Below are 21162 nucleotides of genomic sequence, written 5' to 3' on the forward strand. Positions count from 1 at the left end.
AGGGGGGGGGCACTAATCGACAAATACTTCCAATGTTACTGAGCTTTATACGGTTTTACTTGTGTAGGTTTGGATATTGCTCTAGCAAAACTAGAAATTTCTCATGTTTCATGCATATTTATTCTTATTGTAGTTTTCTAAACTGTTGTTTGGTTTCTTAAAACCTTTACATTTTAATCAGGACACTGGCTTTCAACCTTTCTTCCTTCAGAACTACTGGGCCTCAACATTGCTCGACCGAACCTGGAGTACATTCTACAGCCCACACCCAAATCCCATTGCAACTCATACGCTGAAGAAGATAAAAGATCAGTAATGACAATGTTTTGGATAAATTTATCCACTATTCCTGATCTGTTAATTGATGAACTGCCTTATGAAGTTTCAGCAGGGTGCCTTGGAATAGTTTGAAAAATGAAAGCTAGTGGCTTTGGAACTCTACCACAGTAGTGTAAATAAAGTTGTCACTACTGAGCTTCTGTGCGTCCCTTTACACTGTTCCTCCTGTCAGAAGCTGCTCATTCCAGTGAAAGGGCAGACATGCTGGGAGAGGGACAGCACCTAGGAAGCAGAGCTGCAGGATTATACTGAATGTAGTGGATTGCCACTGTGGGCAGGAATCAGCTTAATATTGGTGCAAAACTATTTCTTGCATATCCCAGGAAGTAATATACAGAGAACAGTGTTCCCTAATATTAATGGAAACATGCCTTGATATAATTTAGGGCTGAAAGTGCTTATGGCATATATTCTTGCAGTAGCAAATTGACCAGATGGTTTGTCTGCACAAGATGAATGTTGACTGCAGTAGCCAACATAGTAAAAAACTAACAAATGGCTCTAATTCACACACACCCTTATGTATTTAATTCAGATGTCAGGGGTGGGGGAGAGATTACTGAAGTCATCTAAAACAATCCCTGCCTAACAAATGTCCCACTGCTGATAACTTTTTAGGGGATAATAATAACATACTTTGTAAACTGCTCTGAGTGGGTGTTAAGTCGCCCTGAAGGGTGGTATATAAATCAAATGTTATTATTATTTAAATTAATGTTTAACACTGAGAAAAATAATAACCCCCTTATTGTATATAAATGGATCTACAAGCTTCTTGAACCAAGGCTTAACATATTTACTTGAAGGGAAGATAGATTGAATGTAAGGCCACCTCCTTAAAAATGTTACACACATTTTTTTCATTATTGGCATAACTAACTTCTATGTGAAGCTAAGCCACCCCCCCTTTTTTATAGCATACCTATGAAAAAAACCCTAGCCTTGCATTTGAGTAAATATGTTGATATTTACCCTTTTTTCTGGTCATCTAGTGCAAACCTGTACTGAGTCTTTTCAGTGTTTAGACTAGAGCAGCTTTTCTAGCACATGTTATTGTAAGGCACTATCATTGGTTACCTTGTATAACAATTACAAATTCGATCAGGGTACTATTCCCAGGATGAAGAGACATACTAATTCCAGGAAAGAATACTTTTAGTCAGCTCCTTGGTTTATATGCCAAATTCATTCTTCAAGTTTGGCCACATTGTAAATCTACTCCCAAACTGACAGTTTGTAGGGAAGCTACAAAATCTCAAAACATATTTAGAAGACGAGACAATGCTCTACTTACGGCAAGGAGTACGTTGATTGCGCTCAAGCTGTGGAAATGCCATGATAGCAGACATCAGAGGATGAACATTTTGTTTTGGTTCTTCTTTAACCATCTGGTCAGCCCAAACTACAGCTTTCTCTCTCTGAATCAGCTGTTCAAGCTCCTTGAAGTCATCCAAGAGGACACCATTTGTTAACCCTGCATTTTTCAAAGCTATGTACTGCTTTCTTAAAACTGCAAGTGAAGCACTCAGTATCCTGTAATTTTTTTTTAAAAAATCACAGAAATATGGTTAGAAATATTTCTAAGAGTTAACTTCATGTCAGGGACACATTTGACTAAATACTGGCTGTTGTATTTACAATGTGATTACTTTCCTTCTTGCCTCTTCATCCCAGAATGCTTTGAACTTTCAAAATGCCAGAGGGGCAACCTGATACTAAACACACTTTGCATCCTCTGAAGTCAACAAAACAATTCCATTCAGGATAAAAGTACTAAAAGATCAATGTGACTCCCTTGCCCTCTCTTTAAAATATGACGAATACTGGAGAAGAAAAAACCCCTTACACACTATATAATTTAAAATGTGCATATGAAGACACCTTGTCTAGATACTATGCCCACCACCACAAAGAAATTTCGTTTTCTTTACAGTTTCCCCATTGGGATATATATGTTTCTCACATGAGGTGGTATTCTTCACCATCAGCATTTTATATGCACAACAAAGATTATCAAGGAATGGCTTCCTTTGGGCCATGTTCCTTCTATGCTTTTCAACAGTCTTCTAGCATAATTTTTTTCAAAGCTTATTGTGTGCCTTTATTTATAACAACTTTTTAAAATATGCATTTCTATTCAATTCTTGCATCAGTTTTTATAGTTGCAGAATGCTAATTGTTTCACTTTTTCTTGTTTCATCAAAACAAATTAAAATAAATGCCACCACCAGTTAGTTTAGTATGCTTCTCAAGATATAGGAGCAACATCAACATATGTATGACATGAAGTTATTTTTAAGACCTGGGATCCTCCCTCTAGAGTGGGAGGATCAGCTACATTTGCTGGGCTGCAGCCTGCCCCGCTCTCAGACTCATTATAATCTGCCCCCCCCCCGCCCCTCTGCCCAAAATGAGTTGTTTTCAAATGCTCCACTTAACTGCTGGGAGGGTGGGCTTTTGATAAACCACTGCTATCAACCTGGCTTTTGAGGATTTGCCTTTACATTAGAGGGGCTCAGGTTACTCCCCCTTGAATTCACCTGGCAGAATCCCTTTTGTTTCCAAGCGTGAACTGCCTGGATCATCCACCGAGTTGGGGGCATATAAATCCCAGAAAATTTTTAAAGGGTTTTATTAAAAGATCTTCCAAACAGAAAATCTAAAAGTACAAAAAATAAGCACTCTGACAGATTGAAGGCTACCAGGTAAAGAAAAGCAATAAATATTTTGAACTGAACACATATGAACTGAACTTATTTATTAATACACCTTAGATTCTCCATAGTCCTTCTCTAGGATATGCTGGCTGGCATGGCCCATGCTTCCCCAACATGAGGGCATACATACATCCCACCAGCAACAGCCAACTTGCTAACTGATTCCAGGGACATGCACACCAAGCCTTGGAGAAGGTTGCTAAGTTCCTCTGATAACCAGCAGGAGTACTTGTTACTTTACCTTTTTGCACATGCGCCATGGTGCCTGCTGCTGATATGACTTCTGGTGTGATCCAGAAGCGACAGTGTGTTTAGGAGTTGCCTTCACAAACATGACAAATACACTATGTTTTGGGCTAATTCCTAATGAATCAGCTCTTCTGTGATGCTGTTGTTTCTGGGTTTCACTGAAAGTGACATCATCAGTTGGGAACACAGGCACATTCTCATCCATTTCCCCAGCCTCCTTGCCAGGTTCCCAGCAATGGTGGGCAACCTCTGGGCAGCCTGCCTTCTGCTGCTGCTGACCAACAATCTGCGAGCAAAGGCTACAATTACCAGGTGATTGCCTACTATCAGTGGGAACCTGGCAAGCCTAGTTTTATTAGTGCCTCAGAGCCCTGTCATCTGACTCAGGATTGGTTATCCCTTCTCCTTCAAGATAGCCAAGGACCAATCCTAAATCCTCAACTTCCTTGGAGCTTTAGCCAAGAAGAGGAGGACTAGTCCATTAAGCCCAAGCAAGCATAAAAAAGGCCACATAACAGAACATAGGAACAGAAAACATAGCAAAATGGGAAAATCATAATGAAGATGTAGCCTCTAGGACCTCAGTTCATGACAGCTACATACAAGGACTTTACAGACCCATCTTTCTTTTTAACATACCCCTCTCAAAGTCCTCCCCAAAAGGTGGAGAGTGGGTAGAGAATTCTCTGGAATGGTATTCCATGAGGGGCTGGTGTTGGCGGGGGGGGGGGGGGAGTCAATAGCTCCCTCACATAGCACACATGGACTACTTTAGATCCCAGCCCATATTATTATTTCTTCTTATCCTAATAATTAGACTTTTATGGCTGCTAAGAATTCAGCTAATGTTGAAGGCAACTGGGATACTTCCATTTGTGACAAATTTTTGATAAACTGTTTTTTTTACAATGATAGTGGGGGTGCGGATATCACCCCAATGGCTTCCTTGGCTAGACAGAGATCAGATGAACGACTTGTCTTCAGCTCTAAGTGGAGTTATCATTGCTTTGTTGAGTCTTTCATAAGCTTATTCCCTTTAAATATATTTTTAAAGTATCTAGATTTGTAGATTTCAAAATACAAACAAAAATAGAAGCAATTTCTTCAAGCCTGTATATGGCTTGAAGTGACAACACATCAGCCCTTAACCACTGTAACTTTATTTTCATATTACAGAGAACATGTGTATCCTGCATGTAGACACATACCTCTGTGAGAAGGAACCAACACACATTTACACTTTGCAACTGAAACTATGGATGAGTATCTAGATAAGTGGACACAGAAGCCCTGTTTCACTAGTTGCAGTGAACACACATACAATCCATGTACAGTGATACATTTGATTTTTCTTCATATGAGCACAGAATACTTTTCATGTTTCATTCAATGCAGTTAGATGTGAAAATGGTAAATTAAATGCATGTTAGCTCTTTTTTATAAACAGATGTACTCAAGTACATGCAAGATGTATGTTTATTTGCTGTAACTGAACAGGGAGCTAACAAAGTAGGTCACTTGCAATTTTCCTTATGTTGGTGTAGTGGTTAAGAGTGGTAGGACCGTAATCTGGGGAACCAGGTTTGATTCCTCACTCCTCCACTTGAAGCCAGCTGGGTGACCTTGGGTCAGTCACAGCATCTCGGAGCTCGATCAGCCCCACCCACCTCACAGGGTAATTGTTGTGAAGATAATAACAGTTTGTAAATCACTTTGAGTGGGTGTTAAGTTCTCCTGAAGGGCAGCATATAAATTGAATGTTATTACTAGTATCAGTGCTATAATTCAGTATAGCACCCTTCTTCAATGAAGATGATGCTCTTTAGGCTTACTGCCCTGGAAACCTTATAACCATGCATTCTTGTGCATTTTCTTTTCTTTCTTTACTCAGTATAGGCTTGAGTTATAACAGTAAAATGGTCCACGTTTGAGGTAGAGATATATTTTCAGAAGCGATGCCTTAACTGTTCTTCACAATCTTCACCTCACCAATGACGGTATATTTAATGTCAGATTCCTCTTTGATTATTCTACTTTAAAACATGCTTTTTAGAAGACCACTATATACTTCAAGTTGTTAATTTTTACCAAACAATTAGGGACAGCACAGACATGATAGTCAAGGCAAGAATTATTCATCATATCTCCTCAAACTCAAATTGCTAATTTATCTCCTCAGACTCAAAAACATGATGCATCTTAGTTGTGCTGTTATTCTTTTGGATCTTTTCCACTTGCAGAATGAACATTTATTTTGAACCTTTAACTGAGCATTTTAAAACTGTATCTGTCCTCCCCATAATGTTCTTTAGTAGAGTTTGTTGTTTGACAACAGATGCCAGTCTAGAAGCCTCTGAAAAAAGGGTAGAAAATTTGACTTCCATCCACAATCAGCTAAGCTACACTTAAAAAAGGATTCCTACACCTTAAATAGAAATCTCTTTTTCTGCTTCAGTTCTAATATTATTGTTACAGAAAGCAATGAAGTCCAGCATTGCAAATGTCACAGATAATCCGGGGTTGCAGAACTTCTGAACTGGAGCACAAGTTCCTACAGACTTAGGCATAGCATAGCATCAGCATAAAACGGACCTTTGGACACTTACCATGAAGGGTCCTTCTCCTCTGAGGAAAGGAGGACTTTTTGGGGTGATTCCCACCATCCAATCAGGGAGACATGAACTAATTTTCTTCCTCTTCCTGTCTGGCATGTGGGACACCCTCTCTTCAGTTTAGGTGACTCCACAAAACAGTAACATTTAATTTATCATTCAGCAACTGTCAATACTGAGAAAAAAACACATGTTGCGTTAACATGTACTGTAAATAAAGCATAACCTGGAGGAGGAGGTAGAAGAATGAGGCAGCAGGGAAGAGGAGGATGAAGACCCAGGAAGGGCAAGATGTCCTCCTTTCCTCAGAGGAGAAGGACCCTTCACGGTAAGTGTCCAAAGATCCGTTATCCCTCTGAGGTGGAGGAATCTTGGGTGCTCCCAAAGCATTTCCACTTTCTGGGTGGGTTGTGGTCTTCGTCTGAGATCATGTGCTGCAGAACTTTTCTACTGCAGGTGGTGTCCGCAGAATCATATAGATTTAATTTGTAGAACCTCGCCAAGGTCAAGATTGATGACCATGTTGCTGCCTTGCAGACTTCTTTTACAGAAGTGTTCCTGTGTAATCCTGTATTGGTAGCAGCGCTCCTCACAGAGTGAGCCACTATTCCATTAGGAACTTCTACGATGAGAGCTTTGTGAGGTTTGATAGTGTATGTTTTGCTACTGGCACCTACGGCTGCTGAAGGTATTTTCTTCCTTAAATTGAGGGGAGATATATTGATGAACAGTAAGTCTGACTTTCTGATTTGCACTGTTTGGGGCAGATAGGCCTTGAGTATCCTTCTGACGTCTAGGTTGTGTCAGAGTCTCTCCCTAGGATATTTAGGGTACAGGTAGAAATATCTCTTGCAACCTATGGAATTTGGAATAGATTTTTGGAAGAAAGGTGGAGATAGTACAAAGTATCACCTTATTGTTGTGAAAGATAAAGTTCAGGTCTGACTGACGGTGCGTGTAGGTCTGAGATTCATTTGGCAGACGCGACCACAATGAGGAAGATGGTCTTCATTCGCAGCCTTCTTAGGGGAATGTCATTGACCAGTCCAAATGGATGTTTGGTCAGGGCTGTGTAAAATGTCCAGTGCTTTCCTCCTGACCCACTGAATGAGAGCTTTCCAAGAGGAATTGTAAATTCTGACCAGGAACTGTTTTCTGGATGTTAGGAGAGTTTCGGACACCTCTCCGGAATATCCCCATCTTAAGAAGGTTTTCCTTTCTATTTCCACACAGTTAAGCAGAGCAAGTCTAAATGAGAGTGCCAAATCATTCCCTGCTGTAATGTGACTGGAGAGGTTGGTAGGATGAGGGGTGGAGATATCACCATCTGTTGAAGTGTGGAAAAGCACAGCCTGCGGGGCCACCAAGAGGCAATCACTAGCACTTCGCCCCCTGTTCCTTGATCCCTCTCAGGAGTTTAGCTATTACTGGTAAGGGTGGTAATGCATAGAGGAGGCCTAATGGCCCCTGTGATGTCAGGGCATCTGCTTGTGGGTGGAACAAACCTTGTCATGTACCTTGGTAGTTGATGGTTGTGTTGGGACGCAAACAGGTCCTTGAGAGGTGCTGTGAAGTGAGATGTTATCAATGGTTGTTGTGGGTTTTCCGGGCTGTATTGCCGTGGTCTTGGCATTGTAGTTCCTGACGTTTCGCCAGCAGCTGTGGCTGGCATCTTCAGAGGTGTAGCACCAAAAGACAGAGATCTCTCACTGAGAGATCTCTGTCTTTTGGTGCTACACCTCTGAAGATGCCAGCCACAGCTGCTGGCGAAACGTCAGAAACTACAATGCCAAGACCACGGCAATACAGCCCGGAAAACCCACAACAACCATCGTTCTCTGGCCGTGAAAGCCTTCGACAATACACTGAGATGTTATCCATTAGGTATTTCTTAAGGGACTATTCCCATTGTTGAATGGTCTACCTGCTCAGCCAGTCTGCCCAGATATTGGATATGCCTTTGATGTGTTCAGTTCGGATCAAGGCTAGGTGACCTTCCTCCCAGGTAAGTATCCTTGTCGCCTCCTTGTGCCGCCTCGAGGTCTTGGATCCCCCTGCTTGTTTACATATGTCTTGTCTGCGACCTTGTCCATACAGATCAGTTCACCATTTGATCTCTGAGCTGGAACAGGGCCAGACAAATAGCTCACATTTCCAAGATATTGACAGGATATTGATTTCTTCCTGAATGGGAAGATCTGTCTTCTCCAAGATCTATTGTTAATAAGATCTGAGAAAGGTCTGGATTCGGTTTCGTTTTCCCGGCCATGTCGGACGCTCCTCTCCGCAGGTCCGGGGGGAACCGTCTGAGCAGCCTGACCGGGCGGTTGACCCGCGAGGGTTAACCCCCAGGACTCCCAGTGAGGGAGCCTGGATCCAGGGCGCCGCGGGAAGAACCCCCTGGAAGTAATGCAGGTAATGCAAGTAAATTGCCCGCTTGCTCCAACGGAGGCCGGCAGACTTGCACAGCACCTCGTGTGCTGCCAGGCCATGGAGAACGCAAGAGAGCACAGGTCTAGCCATTGTCCAGGACGGGAGAGACATGAAGTGGTGATGGTTCCTCGGAGGGGGAGTGTGACACGCTCCTGAAGAAGGTGGCACGAAATCTGTGTTCGTAGCCGGCCCCAGATTGAGCGTGGCGGTCCTTCTTTCTCCTTTACATTGAGAACGGTATCACCTACCTGGAAGAACCTGGGATTGAAATAACAGCATGAGAAGAATGAACAAACTTACTAAAGGAAGCATTTGAAGGACTAGAGCTGGACTGAGTTTCTATCAAACCTAAGTCCATTTGTATACTGCGCCGTCTTTGGATTATTGTATGTTTAGGAATTGTAGTTACGGATTTGTAACACTGTTTGAAGAAGTAAGAGGCACGTGCACTTTGTAAATCAAATATTTATTATTATAAGAGAGATTTTGCATATTGAGTGTTGTTGCTTCCTGCAGGGAATTTTCCCTTCTTCTTTCCAACTGGGCCATGGAGAACGGCAATAAGCAGATTTAAGGTGAAGACCTGTAAGTAAGCGAATCCCTTCTGATTTTTAAGCATATGAGAAGGATCGGTGGGAGTTGAAGTTAAAAAGGCGCAGACTTCTTCCCCTGCACCGAGTTTCAGAACTTAGTTGGCGCCCCCCCCTAAGATGGCGATGAGAAAGCAGAGCCCAGCAATGAGTAAATCGGTGATGGCGACGTTACAGGGGAAGGGGGAAACTTTGGAAGAGATGGTGAGACGAGCAGTCTTCGATGCTGTGCAGCCCTTTGTAGCGAAACTGAATGAAATGGGGCAAAAGGTTGATTCAGTGGAGAGCAAAGTGAAAGCCATTAAAGAAACAGCGACCGGAGCAGAGCAGTCTGCGCACGAGAACGCAGTACTCATGAAAGCAACAAGTAAGGAAGTGAAGCTTTTGGAGAATCAAATAATAGGATTGCAAGTGGACCGTGCCCAAACGGTATTGCGTCTTCAAAATGTAAAAGAAGAGCAAAGTGAAAATTTAAAAGATTTGGTGTCTGGACTTTTGGCGCCATTCGCAAAGGCAACTAAAGAAGAGTTAAAAAGCGATATTTTGGAAGTCCGGCGGACATCTTCAAAGTATGTAATGAAGCATCAGCTGCCTTGCGAGATTATTATTGACTTTTTATCTAAGAAGACTCGGGACACCATCTTAGACAATTCGTATAACGTGGACTTGGATTATTTGGGCAATAAGGTTAAAATATTGAAGGATGTTCCATTTTTGGCTCGTAAAAGAAGATTCAAGTATAAAGGACTTGCAGCTTTCTTGAGGAAATGTGATGTAAAATATAAATGGCTGTTTCCAGAAGGCGTCTGGTTCAGATATAAGGATCAAACTTACAAGATCACATCGGACGCGCAGCTGACAGACTTTTTGTTCAACCATCAGGAGTTTCAGCAAGAAGAAAGTTCGAAGTCTGAAGGGGAAAGTGGGGGGGGGGGGAGGAAAGAGCGGGCGCAGCTGCTCCAGCTGCACAGAGAGAATTGAGACCGAGACACAAGGGGGGGGGGGGGAAGAAGTCCTGATCCTGAATATAATCTGTATTGTATAAGACCTACCAATCTGATAGCATAATAGAAAGTTAACTTTTAAGAAAAATTGCAGCATGAAGGGAATACAAGACATGTAGTGTAGTGTTTGTTGTTTGTATGTTGCTTTTCCCTTTTCCCAGTCCTCCCTTCCCTTTTCCCCCCTCCCCTTTATACTTTTGTAGTCTTTTGTAGTTTTTTATGTTAGATATTAAAAAATAAAATAAAAAAGATCTGAGAAAGGTCTGAAGTTGTCTTACATGTAGACGACCCCAAAGTATCACATTGTTGTTGGCCACTAGCAAACCCATCTGTTTGGGTAGTATCGTGAGAAATGATTTTGCACTCTGATGACAGACTTGGCCAGCTGTTTGGTCTTCCTGATCTTTTCTTTGGTGAGGGATAGATAACACTCTTTCGATGATCATACCCCGGTGTTCCAGCTTTTTAGGAACTGAATGGTGAACTGAGTATTGTGGTGCGATTTTTAAAAAACTTGATCTGATCAGGAGATCGTCTAGGTACAAGTGATCCTGACTACCTCTCTCTCTGAGACATACGATGGGGTTGATCAGGAGCTTTGAGAACACTCTTGGCGCAGTGGACAGGCCGAAAGGGATGGCTCAGAACTGCCAACTGATTTTTTACCCCCATGCAAAATCTTAGGTATTGTTGATGGGCTGTCAGTATTGGTACATAGAGGTAGGCTTCCATGAAATCTGTAAATATCATGTATTCTTCTCGTTGAATGACCTCTGTGACTAAGCGCAGTCTCTGTTCAGAAGTGACACAATTTGATAAACTCATTAAAAAAGTCGAGGTCTAATAACGCCCTCAAGTCCCCATTCTTTTTAGGGACTATGAAGAAGATTAAGTAGACTCCCTCATCCTCTTTCATTGTGGGGCACATGCTCCACAGCTTGAATCCCCAGGTGTTGGATTACAGTTTGAGTTAAGATTTTGTGTAGGGGAGAGATGACCAAACATTCTGATGGGTAGCTTTCGAATTGTATGAATCACCTTGTGAGACTATTTCTAAGGTCCAGACATCCACCTGTGTGTCGACCCAGGCTTGATGGTAAGGAGTAGTTGGCCTCTTACAGGGATGGCTTGCGAGTTTTGTCTTAAAGGGCTTGGTATCAAGGTCAGATCTCTTTCCATGTTTGAAGAAAAACAGTGTTTCATACCTGTAACTGTTGTTCATCTAGGTCTTCCGTGCAGTAACACATGGGACTGTGCACGCGCAGGCCTGCCGATCTCAGAGATTTTCATAGCTGTGAGCCACTAGGGGGCGCCCTAGCCTCCAAGCGCGCATGCGCGGCCGTCTTTCCCCGCTGAAAAACGGCTCCTAGGAGGCGGGGCACCCCCGACGTACCCTCAGATCCTCTTTCACCGCCGACTGCAAGGTAAGTACCAAGAGAATTAGCAGGGAAGGAGGAAGGATATGTGTTACTGCATGGAAGACCTTGATGAACAACAGTTACAGGTATGAAACAGTTTTTCATCGGCGGTCTTCCTGTGCAGTCCCACATGGGAGATTTCAAAGCATAAATACCTGGGTGGTAGGCATAGAGGTATCACGACAGGAATATTGATGGTAGGACCGCTGTACCCACTGCAGTCTCTTTCCTGTCCAGGACGTCCAAAGCATAATGCTTCACGAACTTGTCTGCAGACGCCCAAGTCACCGCTTTGCAGATATCTTGTAACGGAACACCTCTCAAGAGAGCTGCCAAAGATGCCTGAGACCTAGTGGAGTGAGCGTGAATCTCCAAGGGACAAGGTAAGTTAGCACCCTTGTAACTCCACAAAATAGCCTGCACCACCCAACGGGCCAAGGTTTGAGAGGTAGCTCCCCTTCCCTTCTTAGGGCCCGCACAACAAACAAAAAGGTGAGAGTCCTTCCAGAAAGGTTTAACCCTATCCAAATAAAAAAGGAGGGCTCTACAAACATCTAAGGTATGAAGAGATCTCTCCGCCTCTGAGGTAAAATCTTTAAAGAAAACAGGCAACGAGATCTCCTGTGCCAAATGAAATTTCGACACCACTTTAGGTAAGAATTCAATCTTAGTGCGAAGGACCACCTTATCTTGATGAATGTTCAGATAAGGAGGATCACAGGAGAGAGCCGCTAACTCACCCATCCTCCTGGCAGATGTAACGGCTACCAAAAAAACTACCTTGAAAGATAATAAACTTAATGGGCAGGATGCCAACGGTTCAAAGGGTTTTGAAAGGAGTCGCGTCAACACCAAAGGCAGTGACCACTGGGGAACTACCACTCTAACCGGGGGAAATAAATTATTGAGCCCCTTCAGAAACAATTTAGACATGTAATGGGAAAACACGGTCTTCCGATCAATAGGAGGGTGGAAAGCCGAAATAGCGGCCAAATACAACTTGACGGAAGAATTAGCTAATCCAGATTGCTTAAGACCCCATAAAAAGTCCAAAACCTCAGAGAGGGAGGAAGCTGAAGGGTCAATCCCTCTGTCCCAACACCAAACAGAAAACTTGTTCCATTTCAGGGAATACAACTGCCGAGTAGACAACCGACGGGCATTCTGGAGGACGCGCAGCACCTCCGTCAAAACCTTAGTCCTGGAGAATCAACCACGCCGTCAGTCTGAGTGAATGTACTTTGTGATGAAGCACCCCTCGAAACGACAGGAGATCTAAGCGATCCGGAAGATGACACATCCGGCTGTGCAGTCTCATGAGGGCATGGAACCACGGCTGTCTCAGCCAATACAGGGCAATCAAAATTGCTGACACTCTGTCCATCTGGATTTTCAATAATACCCTGGCTAACAGAGGAATCGGGGGAAACATGTAGAGAAGGGGACCTGACCAACTCAACTGAAAGGCATCCCCAAGAGACTCGAGGCAGACGCCTCCTCTGGAACAGTACTGGGGAATCTTGTAGTTCTCTTCCGAGGCGAGAAGGTCTAACTCTGGGGTCCCCCATTCTGCAAAAACAGGATGTAAATATTTATCGTGAAGGGACCACTCATGCGTGTCCCCTGCTAGTCTACTAAGATGATCAGCTGTGACATTTTCTTCACCTGGGATATGAATAGCCATCAGCCAAATCGAGTGGTCAATTGCCCACTCCCAAATTTTTATTGCCTCTTCACATAAGGTCCTAGACATTGTACCCCCTTGTTTATTCAAATAAAACATGGCTGTAGTATTATCCGTCAAAATTTGTATAGTCTTATTGCACACCATTACAGAAAAAGAGACCAAGGCGCAGTAAACCGCCCGTAATTCAAGGAGGTTAATATGTTCTTCACACTCCGATTCGTCCCACAACCCATGGGCATAAAACCCTTGGCAGTGAGCGCCCCACCCTAGGTTAGAGGCATCAGTGGTAACGGAGAGGTCAGGCTGCCTATACCCAAAGCCTACACCCTCAAAAAGGTTAGAAACTTGTAACCACCAGTCCAAGGAAGATATAACTTTGCGAGGAATACTCAACTTCTTACATTGAGAATCCCACTCCGGGTTAAAGGCCCTAGAAAACCACCCCTGAAGCGGTCTCATTCATAATCTCGCTAAAGGCACCACTGCCGTAGTAGCAGCCATGTAGCCCAACAGGACCTGAACAAGCCTGGCAGGCTGGAATCTACATCCTGACACCCGTCGATAACGGCGCCAATAAATTGTATGACCTTAGTAGGGGTGTCGATTTTTTTAGATTCAAAATAACCCCAACTTTAAACAGGCAGCCAGCGTGATAGAGATCTGGCGGGAAACATCTTCTACAGACTGCCCCACCATGAGCCAACCATCGAGATACGGAAAACTACAGCAGCCCTGCGTCCTAAGGGAGGCAATTACCACTGCCACACATTTCGTTAACACCCTGGGGGCTGTAGACAACCCGAAAAGGAGAACACGGTATTGGAACACCTGAGAGCCATAAGTGAAGCGAAGAAACTTCCTGTGGTCAGGAAATATGGAAATAGGCATCCTTAAGATCTAATACCCCAAACCAGGAATTTGGGGGCAATAAGGACAACACCATTTGCAGTGTGGTCATTTTAAATTTCCAAACCTTAACGGACTTATTCAACCTTCGTAGATCCAGAATGGGGCGAAGACCCCCATCTTTCTTGTCCACTACGAAAAGGTTGGAATAGAAACCCAAGGAACGGGGGGTGGTAGAGGGGACTTCCTCTATAGCTCCTTTTAAAAGCAAAGCAGATAACTCTGAAACCACTCCGGGTTGGGGTGATTGAGAAGAAAAAACAGGGAGCGAGAGACTAGGGTAGTGAACAAACTCAACTTTATATCCAAATTTAACTATGTCCAAAACCCAAACATCTGATGTGATCTCACACCACTCATCAAAAAAGGCAAATAGCCTGTCCCCAAAAAAGGGCTCAGGGCTCTGTAATTGTCAGAATTGCCTCTGTGCCTGTCCCAACTCCTTGGCTTGATGCTGAGGGCTGCTTTGTCGGGACGTGGGCCCTTGTCTCCTCCTCTGGAAAGAAGGCTGTGGGCTCTGATATTGATGCTGCCGCTGGGAACTGTACCCATAATAAGGTTGATATTGTTGTTGACGATACCTGGAATACGGCTTGTATTGTGGACGACCAGACTGGTGTTGTGAAACGGCATACGAGCGCGCCGTGAGCCTGTCTTTGCCTTTCTTCGACAGATACTCATCTGTCTTATCCGAGAACAGGTTCTGACCCTCAAATGGTAGGTCTTCCACCTTGGCACACGTATCCATGGGCAAAGCCGTGGTCCTCAGCCAGACAAACCTTCTCAGCACTAAGGCAGATAACAGTGCCCTAGCAGACAAGTCAGCCATATTTCGGCTAACAGTAATTTGGTGTCTCGATAGCCGGACAGCTTCCTCTTGGATAACTCGGAGGAAGATCCGCTGGTCCTCAGGTAACTGAGGGACGAACGTAGCCACCTTCGTCCACAGAAGGAGTTGATAGGCAGCCATCATAGCGGCATAATCGGCTATCTTAATGCCAAAGGCTGAAGAAGTGTAGACCTTCCTGGCCAAGGAATCAACTTTTCTACTGTCCTTATCGGACGGGACTGAAAGGGACCCTTGCTTGGGTTTTGCCTGCATATCCTCCGTTACCAGAGGGGAAGGAGGAGGGTGTAAAGAAAGGAACGGACACTGTTCGTCCTTGATCTGGTAAAGATTTTCAATCTTATTAGTTGCTGGGGTCGAGGCAGGCTTCAAGTTTAGCCCAGACAGGAGCTCCACAAAACCTTCAATCATGGGAAAGGCGATGGTTGGAGTCGACCCTGAATACATGTGTTAGAGAATCTTGTCCTTCGAATGCAGTTCCGAGGAGACCACTTCGATCTCAAGAGCTTTTGCCATTCTTTGCAGCAATTCATTGTAGGCGCGGAAGTCTTCCGTAGGAGAAGCTTCCTCCGATGGGCCAATGGTTCCATAAGGCGACTCTGACAGCGGTGAATCATAGTGTTTATCATAGGTAAGGTAGTCCTCATAATCGGTATCAGAAGGGCCCGGGGTCCGTCTGGAACCCCCTATGGACGCAGCCGGCAAGGAAGGGGAGCGTGAACAGCGTTTCGGTTCTCGGTCGGAACCAAAGGAACTCTCCCTGTAATAGCGATGTCTTGAGTACGGACTGTATCTATCAGAACGTTCGGACGGACGTTCTCTATTGGACCGAGAAGATCGCGAGGACCAGGAACCATGAGAAGGTGATCGGGGCAATCCCGAAGGAGTCGGAGGCCTTTCCACCATGATGACATAGGATTCTCGAGACTTGACAGACGCAGGCGTTCTTCCTGGGGAGAACGCGTCCCCGGAACCACGGTGACCACTCAGGGGATTGGGTTTGAGAGATTGCTGATGCACCTGCTGGGGGGTGATTACACTCTCCAAGACTTGCTTGTCAGACTTAAAAGACAGGTGCTTCCTCTTTTTCTTCTTTTTCTTTTCCAGGATGGAGACCGGAGGCGCTGAGTCCGAGGCAAGTGGGCGGTCCGACATGGAGCTGCTGTGGGATGTACTCGGTTCCGAAGGGGCTATCGAGCCCTCTCTTCCAGGTAAAGCGCCTGCCTTGGAACCCGAAGGTTCCGATGCTGGCCTCGACTCCGAAGTCGGATCCAACGAAGCTGGGATCGCTGGTGTCATGGAGCTCCGAACCGTGCGTCTCGGGCTCGGGCACCTCGAAACACTAGACGTCGGGGAGTGCCGCGGGCGGGACGATTTCTCCGACGACTTCGAAGTTGGAGTAGAAGCTTTTTCCGTTGCTGGGGACTTGCCCTGAGCAGGGGGCTCGGTCACAGCCATCGCCTGCCACCACAAATACGCTTGAAGCCTCCCCGAGCGTTCTGCCCTGGCCTTCGAAGTGAAGGTGCGGCAGTGTTTACAGACCTGCGGATTGTGCGTTTCTCCAAGACAATAGAGGCACTCTGAATGACCATCCGATTTGGTCATTTTGCGGTCAAAGGTGGAACATCTCTTAAATAACGCTTTTTCCAACATATTCCAAACTCGAATGAAAAGCCCAAGAACAGAGCTAACAAGAACCTCTTCAGTCGGCGGCAAAAGAGGAACTGAGGGTACGTCGGGGGTGCCCTGCCTCCTAGGAGCTGTTTTTCGGCGGGAAAAGACGGCCGCGCATGCGCGCTTGGAAGCTAGGGCGTCCCCTAGTGGCTCAGAGCTATAAAAATCTCCGAGATCGGAAGGCCTGTGCGTGCGCAGTCCCATGTGGGACTGCACAGGAAGACTGCCGATGAACTGTCTGTTTAATCTTGGGACAAAGTAAGCATCATCCCCCACAATACAGCTGGAGAGATGGGACTGAGAGGAATGGTTTACCCAAGGCCATGTGTAAGTTCATGGCAGTAATGAAATTTGAACCAACAGAGTACTGCATTACAGTTCAGTTACTTAATCACTATACTACAAGTGGGTTCTTGAATGGACCCCCATTATTAAAGGGATGTTTAGATTAACCCCAGAATGGTTGCTTGGAATCCTGCCTAGACCTTAGTAAAGTGTGTTGTGAATAAAATGGCTGAGGGCCAAGGGATTGCCTCTCAGACTGTCTGAGTGTTTTTGGCAACACTTTCTTTTGTCTCAACCCAGATTTTTCCCAGGGCATCCCCAAATAGCTTGTGTCTCTGAAAGTGGTAAGCTATGATGATATTTTTAGAGTGTAAATCTGCTGCCCGTGCTCTTACTCAAGGGTGCCTACCTGTTACTGCTACCGAGACCATAGTCCTGGAAGAAAAGGTAACTGCATCCAGGATGATGACTGCTTTGAAAGTACTGGCCTTTAAAATTTTGTTTGCTCCTTCAAGAGGGGGGCATCTAATGTTGTATGGGAGAAGTGGGATCAGTTTTCTGATCCATATTCCTGATGCTCTGGAGACAATGGCTGTAGCTTTAATAGCCATGGCCATATGAGCTCTCTTCAGCATGGACTCTCCTTGTCTAAGATGTCTCTGACTGATCCTTGCCCATCCTCTGACAGGAGCCCAGACTACTTAAGTGTAGCCACTGAAGTGTCAATCGCAGGTACCTGCAACATCTCGCAGCAAAGAAATTGAGTACAGTTTTTTGACCACACTAGGGAATTGCTTATTGGCAAATGGTTTAGACCACTCAGCCTTGAGCTGTCTCCCAAAATATTCTGGAAATGGGAGGACCTTTTCTGAGGAACCTTCTCTAGGAAGAGACTCTTTTTTCCCTGGGTCTGAATTTGGTATTCCCTGTCTAACAGTCCTCCTCCCCTGAGGGTAATAACTGCCACCCTAAGGCTGAGAATGTCTTAGGTAGCAAATACTGGTAGACTTCAGATTCAGACAGCTGGGCTGCCTGTTCTGGCAGGGGTATTTTCTCCTCCTCCACATCCGAAGGCATTCTTGTCATTATAGACAGTCTCTGAGGGCGATCCCCCTGCTCAGTGGGGATTCCTGTCTGTTAAAAATTACAAGCAATCTTATTCTGACTCAGACCATCGGTCCATCAAGGTCAGTGTTGTCTACTCAGACTGGTAGCAGGTCTCCAGGGTCTCAGGAAGAGGTTTTTTCCATCATCTACCTGAATTTTTAAAACTAGAGTTAACAGGGAATGAATCTGGATCCTTCTGGAAGCAAAGCAGAAGCTCTTCAGCTGGGCCATAGCCTCTCCTATGGAGGAAGGAGGAGGAGGACGTAGACACCACCCCACTATTAACAGAGGTTTCACCCCGGCAGAGATTATATATTTCCTCTCTCATGGTTAGTCTTAGGAAGTTACAAAGTTCAAAGACACAGGCAAGTTTGTGCCCTTCATACATTATTCATCTGACGAGGAGTGTCCTGTTGTAAAGGCAGGGCTAGATCTGAAGAGAAAAAGCCTGTTGTGGAATCTCCAGCCAGGTGATTGGCATGAGCACATTCACTGTGGCGCTGGAGCTGAGGAGATTCCTGGTGTCTATTCCCGCCAAAAGACTGGGCTGAGGTAACATACCAACTCCAGCTGCAGAGCAGGAGCGCGCAGATGCATCCATCTCCTGATCAGTGGGATGGGCCTTCTGTGGCTCTGAGGCTGACTTGTAGCCGGGAGACCACACAAGCCGCAGAGGCATGTTGGTGTCAACTCGTTGCCAGTAGCACACACAAGCTAGGAGGCATGTCGGCACGGGATTAATCAATCCCCATCGCGTTCGATGCGAATACTGGGGAGCATTCCTCTCTGTTGTCTAGGAAGCTGTCCTCAGAATCCCTGGCATCCATCTTGTAGGCAGCTGCCCCAAATGGCTGCCATGATCCTCTCAGTCCGCCAGGGAGAGTAGTAAGAGACAGGAGAGAAGAGCAAGAAGATAGGAAGGAACTATGTAAGTTTAAGTCAACAGAGTTTGAAAAACAAAGGACAGATTAGAGGAAGAGAAGAGCAAAGGAGTAGGAATTGGAAAGTGAAACTGAAGTCCTAATAAGAAAGTAGGAGAGCTAGTCTGCTACTAGACTGCTCTCCCTGGAGGCAGGAACAGAACTGAAGAGAGAGGGTGTCCCACATGCCAGACAGGAAGAGGAAGAAAATTAGTTCCTGCCTCCCTGATTGGACGGTGGGAATCACCTCAAGATGTCCTCTGCCTCAGAAGGAGTACTACTTTCTTGCCTGCCTCTTCATCACTGCACTGCTGCTTTGCCTTCTCCACATCTTAACAGGACAGGTGATGGCAGTTAGATCATAAAATGGTGCGTGTATATATACACACAAAAGCAAAGACTATATACCATGTTGGTCAGGCTTCACCTGGAGTCTTGTGTGAGGTTCTGGAAGTCTAACTTCAAAAAGGATGTGAACAAATTAGAATGGGTGCAGAGGAGAGCAACCAGGATGATCCCCGCCCTGAGCCCGTTCTTGGGGAGGGAGGGCTAAAAATTGAATAAATAAATAAATAAAATTAGGGGCCTGGAGACCAAGCTTCATGAGGAAAGCCTGAAGGCCTTGGGAATATTCAGTATGAAGAGAAGGTTGAGGGGGGTGACATGATTGCTCTCTTTAAGTATTTAAAAAGCTGTCACTTAGGGGCAGGGAGCTGTTCCTATGGGCATCAGAGGATAGGACTCAAAACAATAGGAAGGACTGTTAGACATGGCATTGGAATTCAGACTTACTTTTCTGTCTGTTTATGCTGCTGCTCCTGGAAGGAAGCTAAAATTCTCATGTATTCAATTTGAGTTTTCAAATCTTTAACTTCCATTTTCAGATTACAGCACTGAAGATCTTTGGAGAGCTCCTGGGGGGGAGGAAGAGTTGAATTCAAATACAAGTAAACTTACATAAAAGTTAGCACTGTATCAAGCCACACATTTCTGAAGAGTGCATAAGTTTCCATAAGAGGGGTAGTGTCATAGCCTACTCTGATTAGCCCAGTGACTCAGACTCAGAGGAACAGCCTGAGAAGCCAAGGCCGGGGGAATTAGGACACGGGAAGGCCTAACGTTACCCTGCCAGAGCCTGCAAGTGAGACCTTGCCTTGGAGGTAACCACTAGGCCTCCACAAGCCAGGATATGAATGTGGGCCTGTAACCCTGAAATACCCACTCCCGCTTTGTAAGAGTGGTGTTGGAAGGTTCAGGTTGAGGTAATGCAACAGATGCGAAGTGCCAGACTGGTAGCATGCAATCCCAGCCTGGACCCAGAACAGAGCTCTGAGAGTAGTGCTGCTTTGCAGAATTCTGGCCAAGGTGCAGCTCTTAGGAGCCTCAACACCTGCCAGCAAGTGCAGCTGAGCCAGATTAGCTCTCAGCCTATTCAGATTGAGGCTTGAGAAGGCTGCATTACTGAATGAACTGGCCCACTAGGTACAAGTCTTGTGCGTCACCTCTAATCTATTTTCCCAAGTCTAGCCTGCCAAGCATGAGGCCTTACTTCAGAAGAGCACAGAGCTGACCCATCAGCAAAGCGCTGGACAGGTAGTGGTTTCCTCTGATTCTTCTCCTCTCACTGCAGCCCATAAAGACTCCCAACTTATTTCCAGGGGGAAGGGATGTGTGTTAGGTGACTCTTAGTGTAATGATTTTAAGTAAATGTGTGTGTCTTTAAATGCTTGGTGTGGTATAGATGAAGAGTGGGGGTGAAAGAGAGGGATGAGCGAGTGATATGATTGGTTGATGACTGAGTGTGTGGGCAGAGTGAATGCAATTTTAGACAGAGTGGAGAAAAAAGATTCAGTCAGGGCAAGAGAGGCAAGCTGTGTGCAGCCTTAGTATTTTAAAGTAATTCTGAGAGAAATATGACCTATGTGGAAACCCGAACTGTGTGTTTGTGAAAGAACATTCAGTCAGGGAAAAGCAGGCAAACTGTGTGTGCGCCTGAGAAAAGGTCTTACTTGTAATTGAGAAATATCAAAAGCAGGCCAGCTGTGTGCAGCCTGAGCTTGTGTATCTTGTCTGAGAAAAATATAACCTGTGTGGTAGCCTGAACTGTGTGTTTGTGAAAGAACAATCAGGAAAAGCAGGCAAACTGTGTGTGTGCCTGAGAAAAGGTCTTACTTGTAATTTAGAGAGAAATTAATATCAAAAGCAGGCAAACTGTATATGAAGCCTGAGAGAAGATCTGTGTGACTGGCTTTAAGTAAAGTGACTTTAACAACTGAGAACTACTCTTTTGAAACCATTAAGTTTTAGAAATAATATGAAACCGATACGCTTCATATAAAAATAAGTTTACTTTTTTAAATATATATCCCAGAGT

General features: G+C 44.9%; 1 protein-coding gene across 1 annotated transcript in view; it reads right to left on the reverse strand.

The window, feature by feature from the left end:
- The window catches only part of KIF18A (kinesin family member 18A), a 141460-nt gene that overhangs the window by 42447 nt on the left and 77851 nt on the right, over positions 1-21162 (reverse strand). Inside the window, exons 12-13 of the mRNA XM_054972147.1 lie at positions 19581-19702; positions 1634-1872 (exon numbers count right to left, since the gene is read on the reverse strand). Of these exons, the coding sequence (XP_054828122.1) occupies positions 1634-1872; positions 19581-19702 (361 nt within the window). The remainder of the gene's footprint in view (positions 1-1633; positions 1873-19580; positions 19703-21162) is intronic.

Source organism: Eublepharis macularius, chromosome 2 (genome assembly GCF_028583425.1).
Source record: "Eublepharis macularius isolate TG4126 chromosome 2, MPM_Emac_v1.0, whole genome shotgun sequence".
Taxonomy (NCBI): Eukaryota; Metazoa; Chordata; class Lepidosauria; order Squamata; family Eublepharidae; genus Eublepharis; species Eublepharis macularius.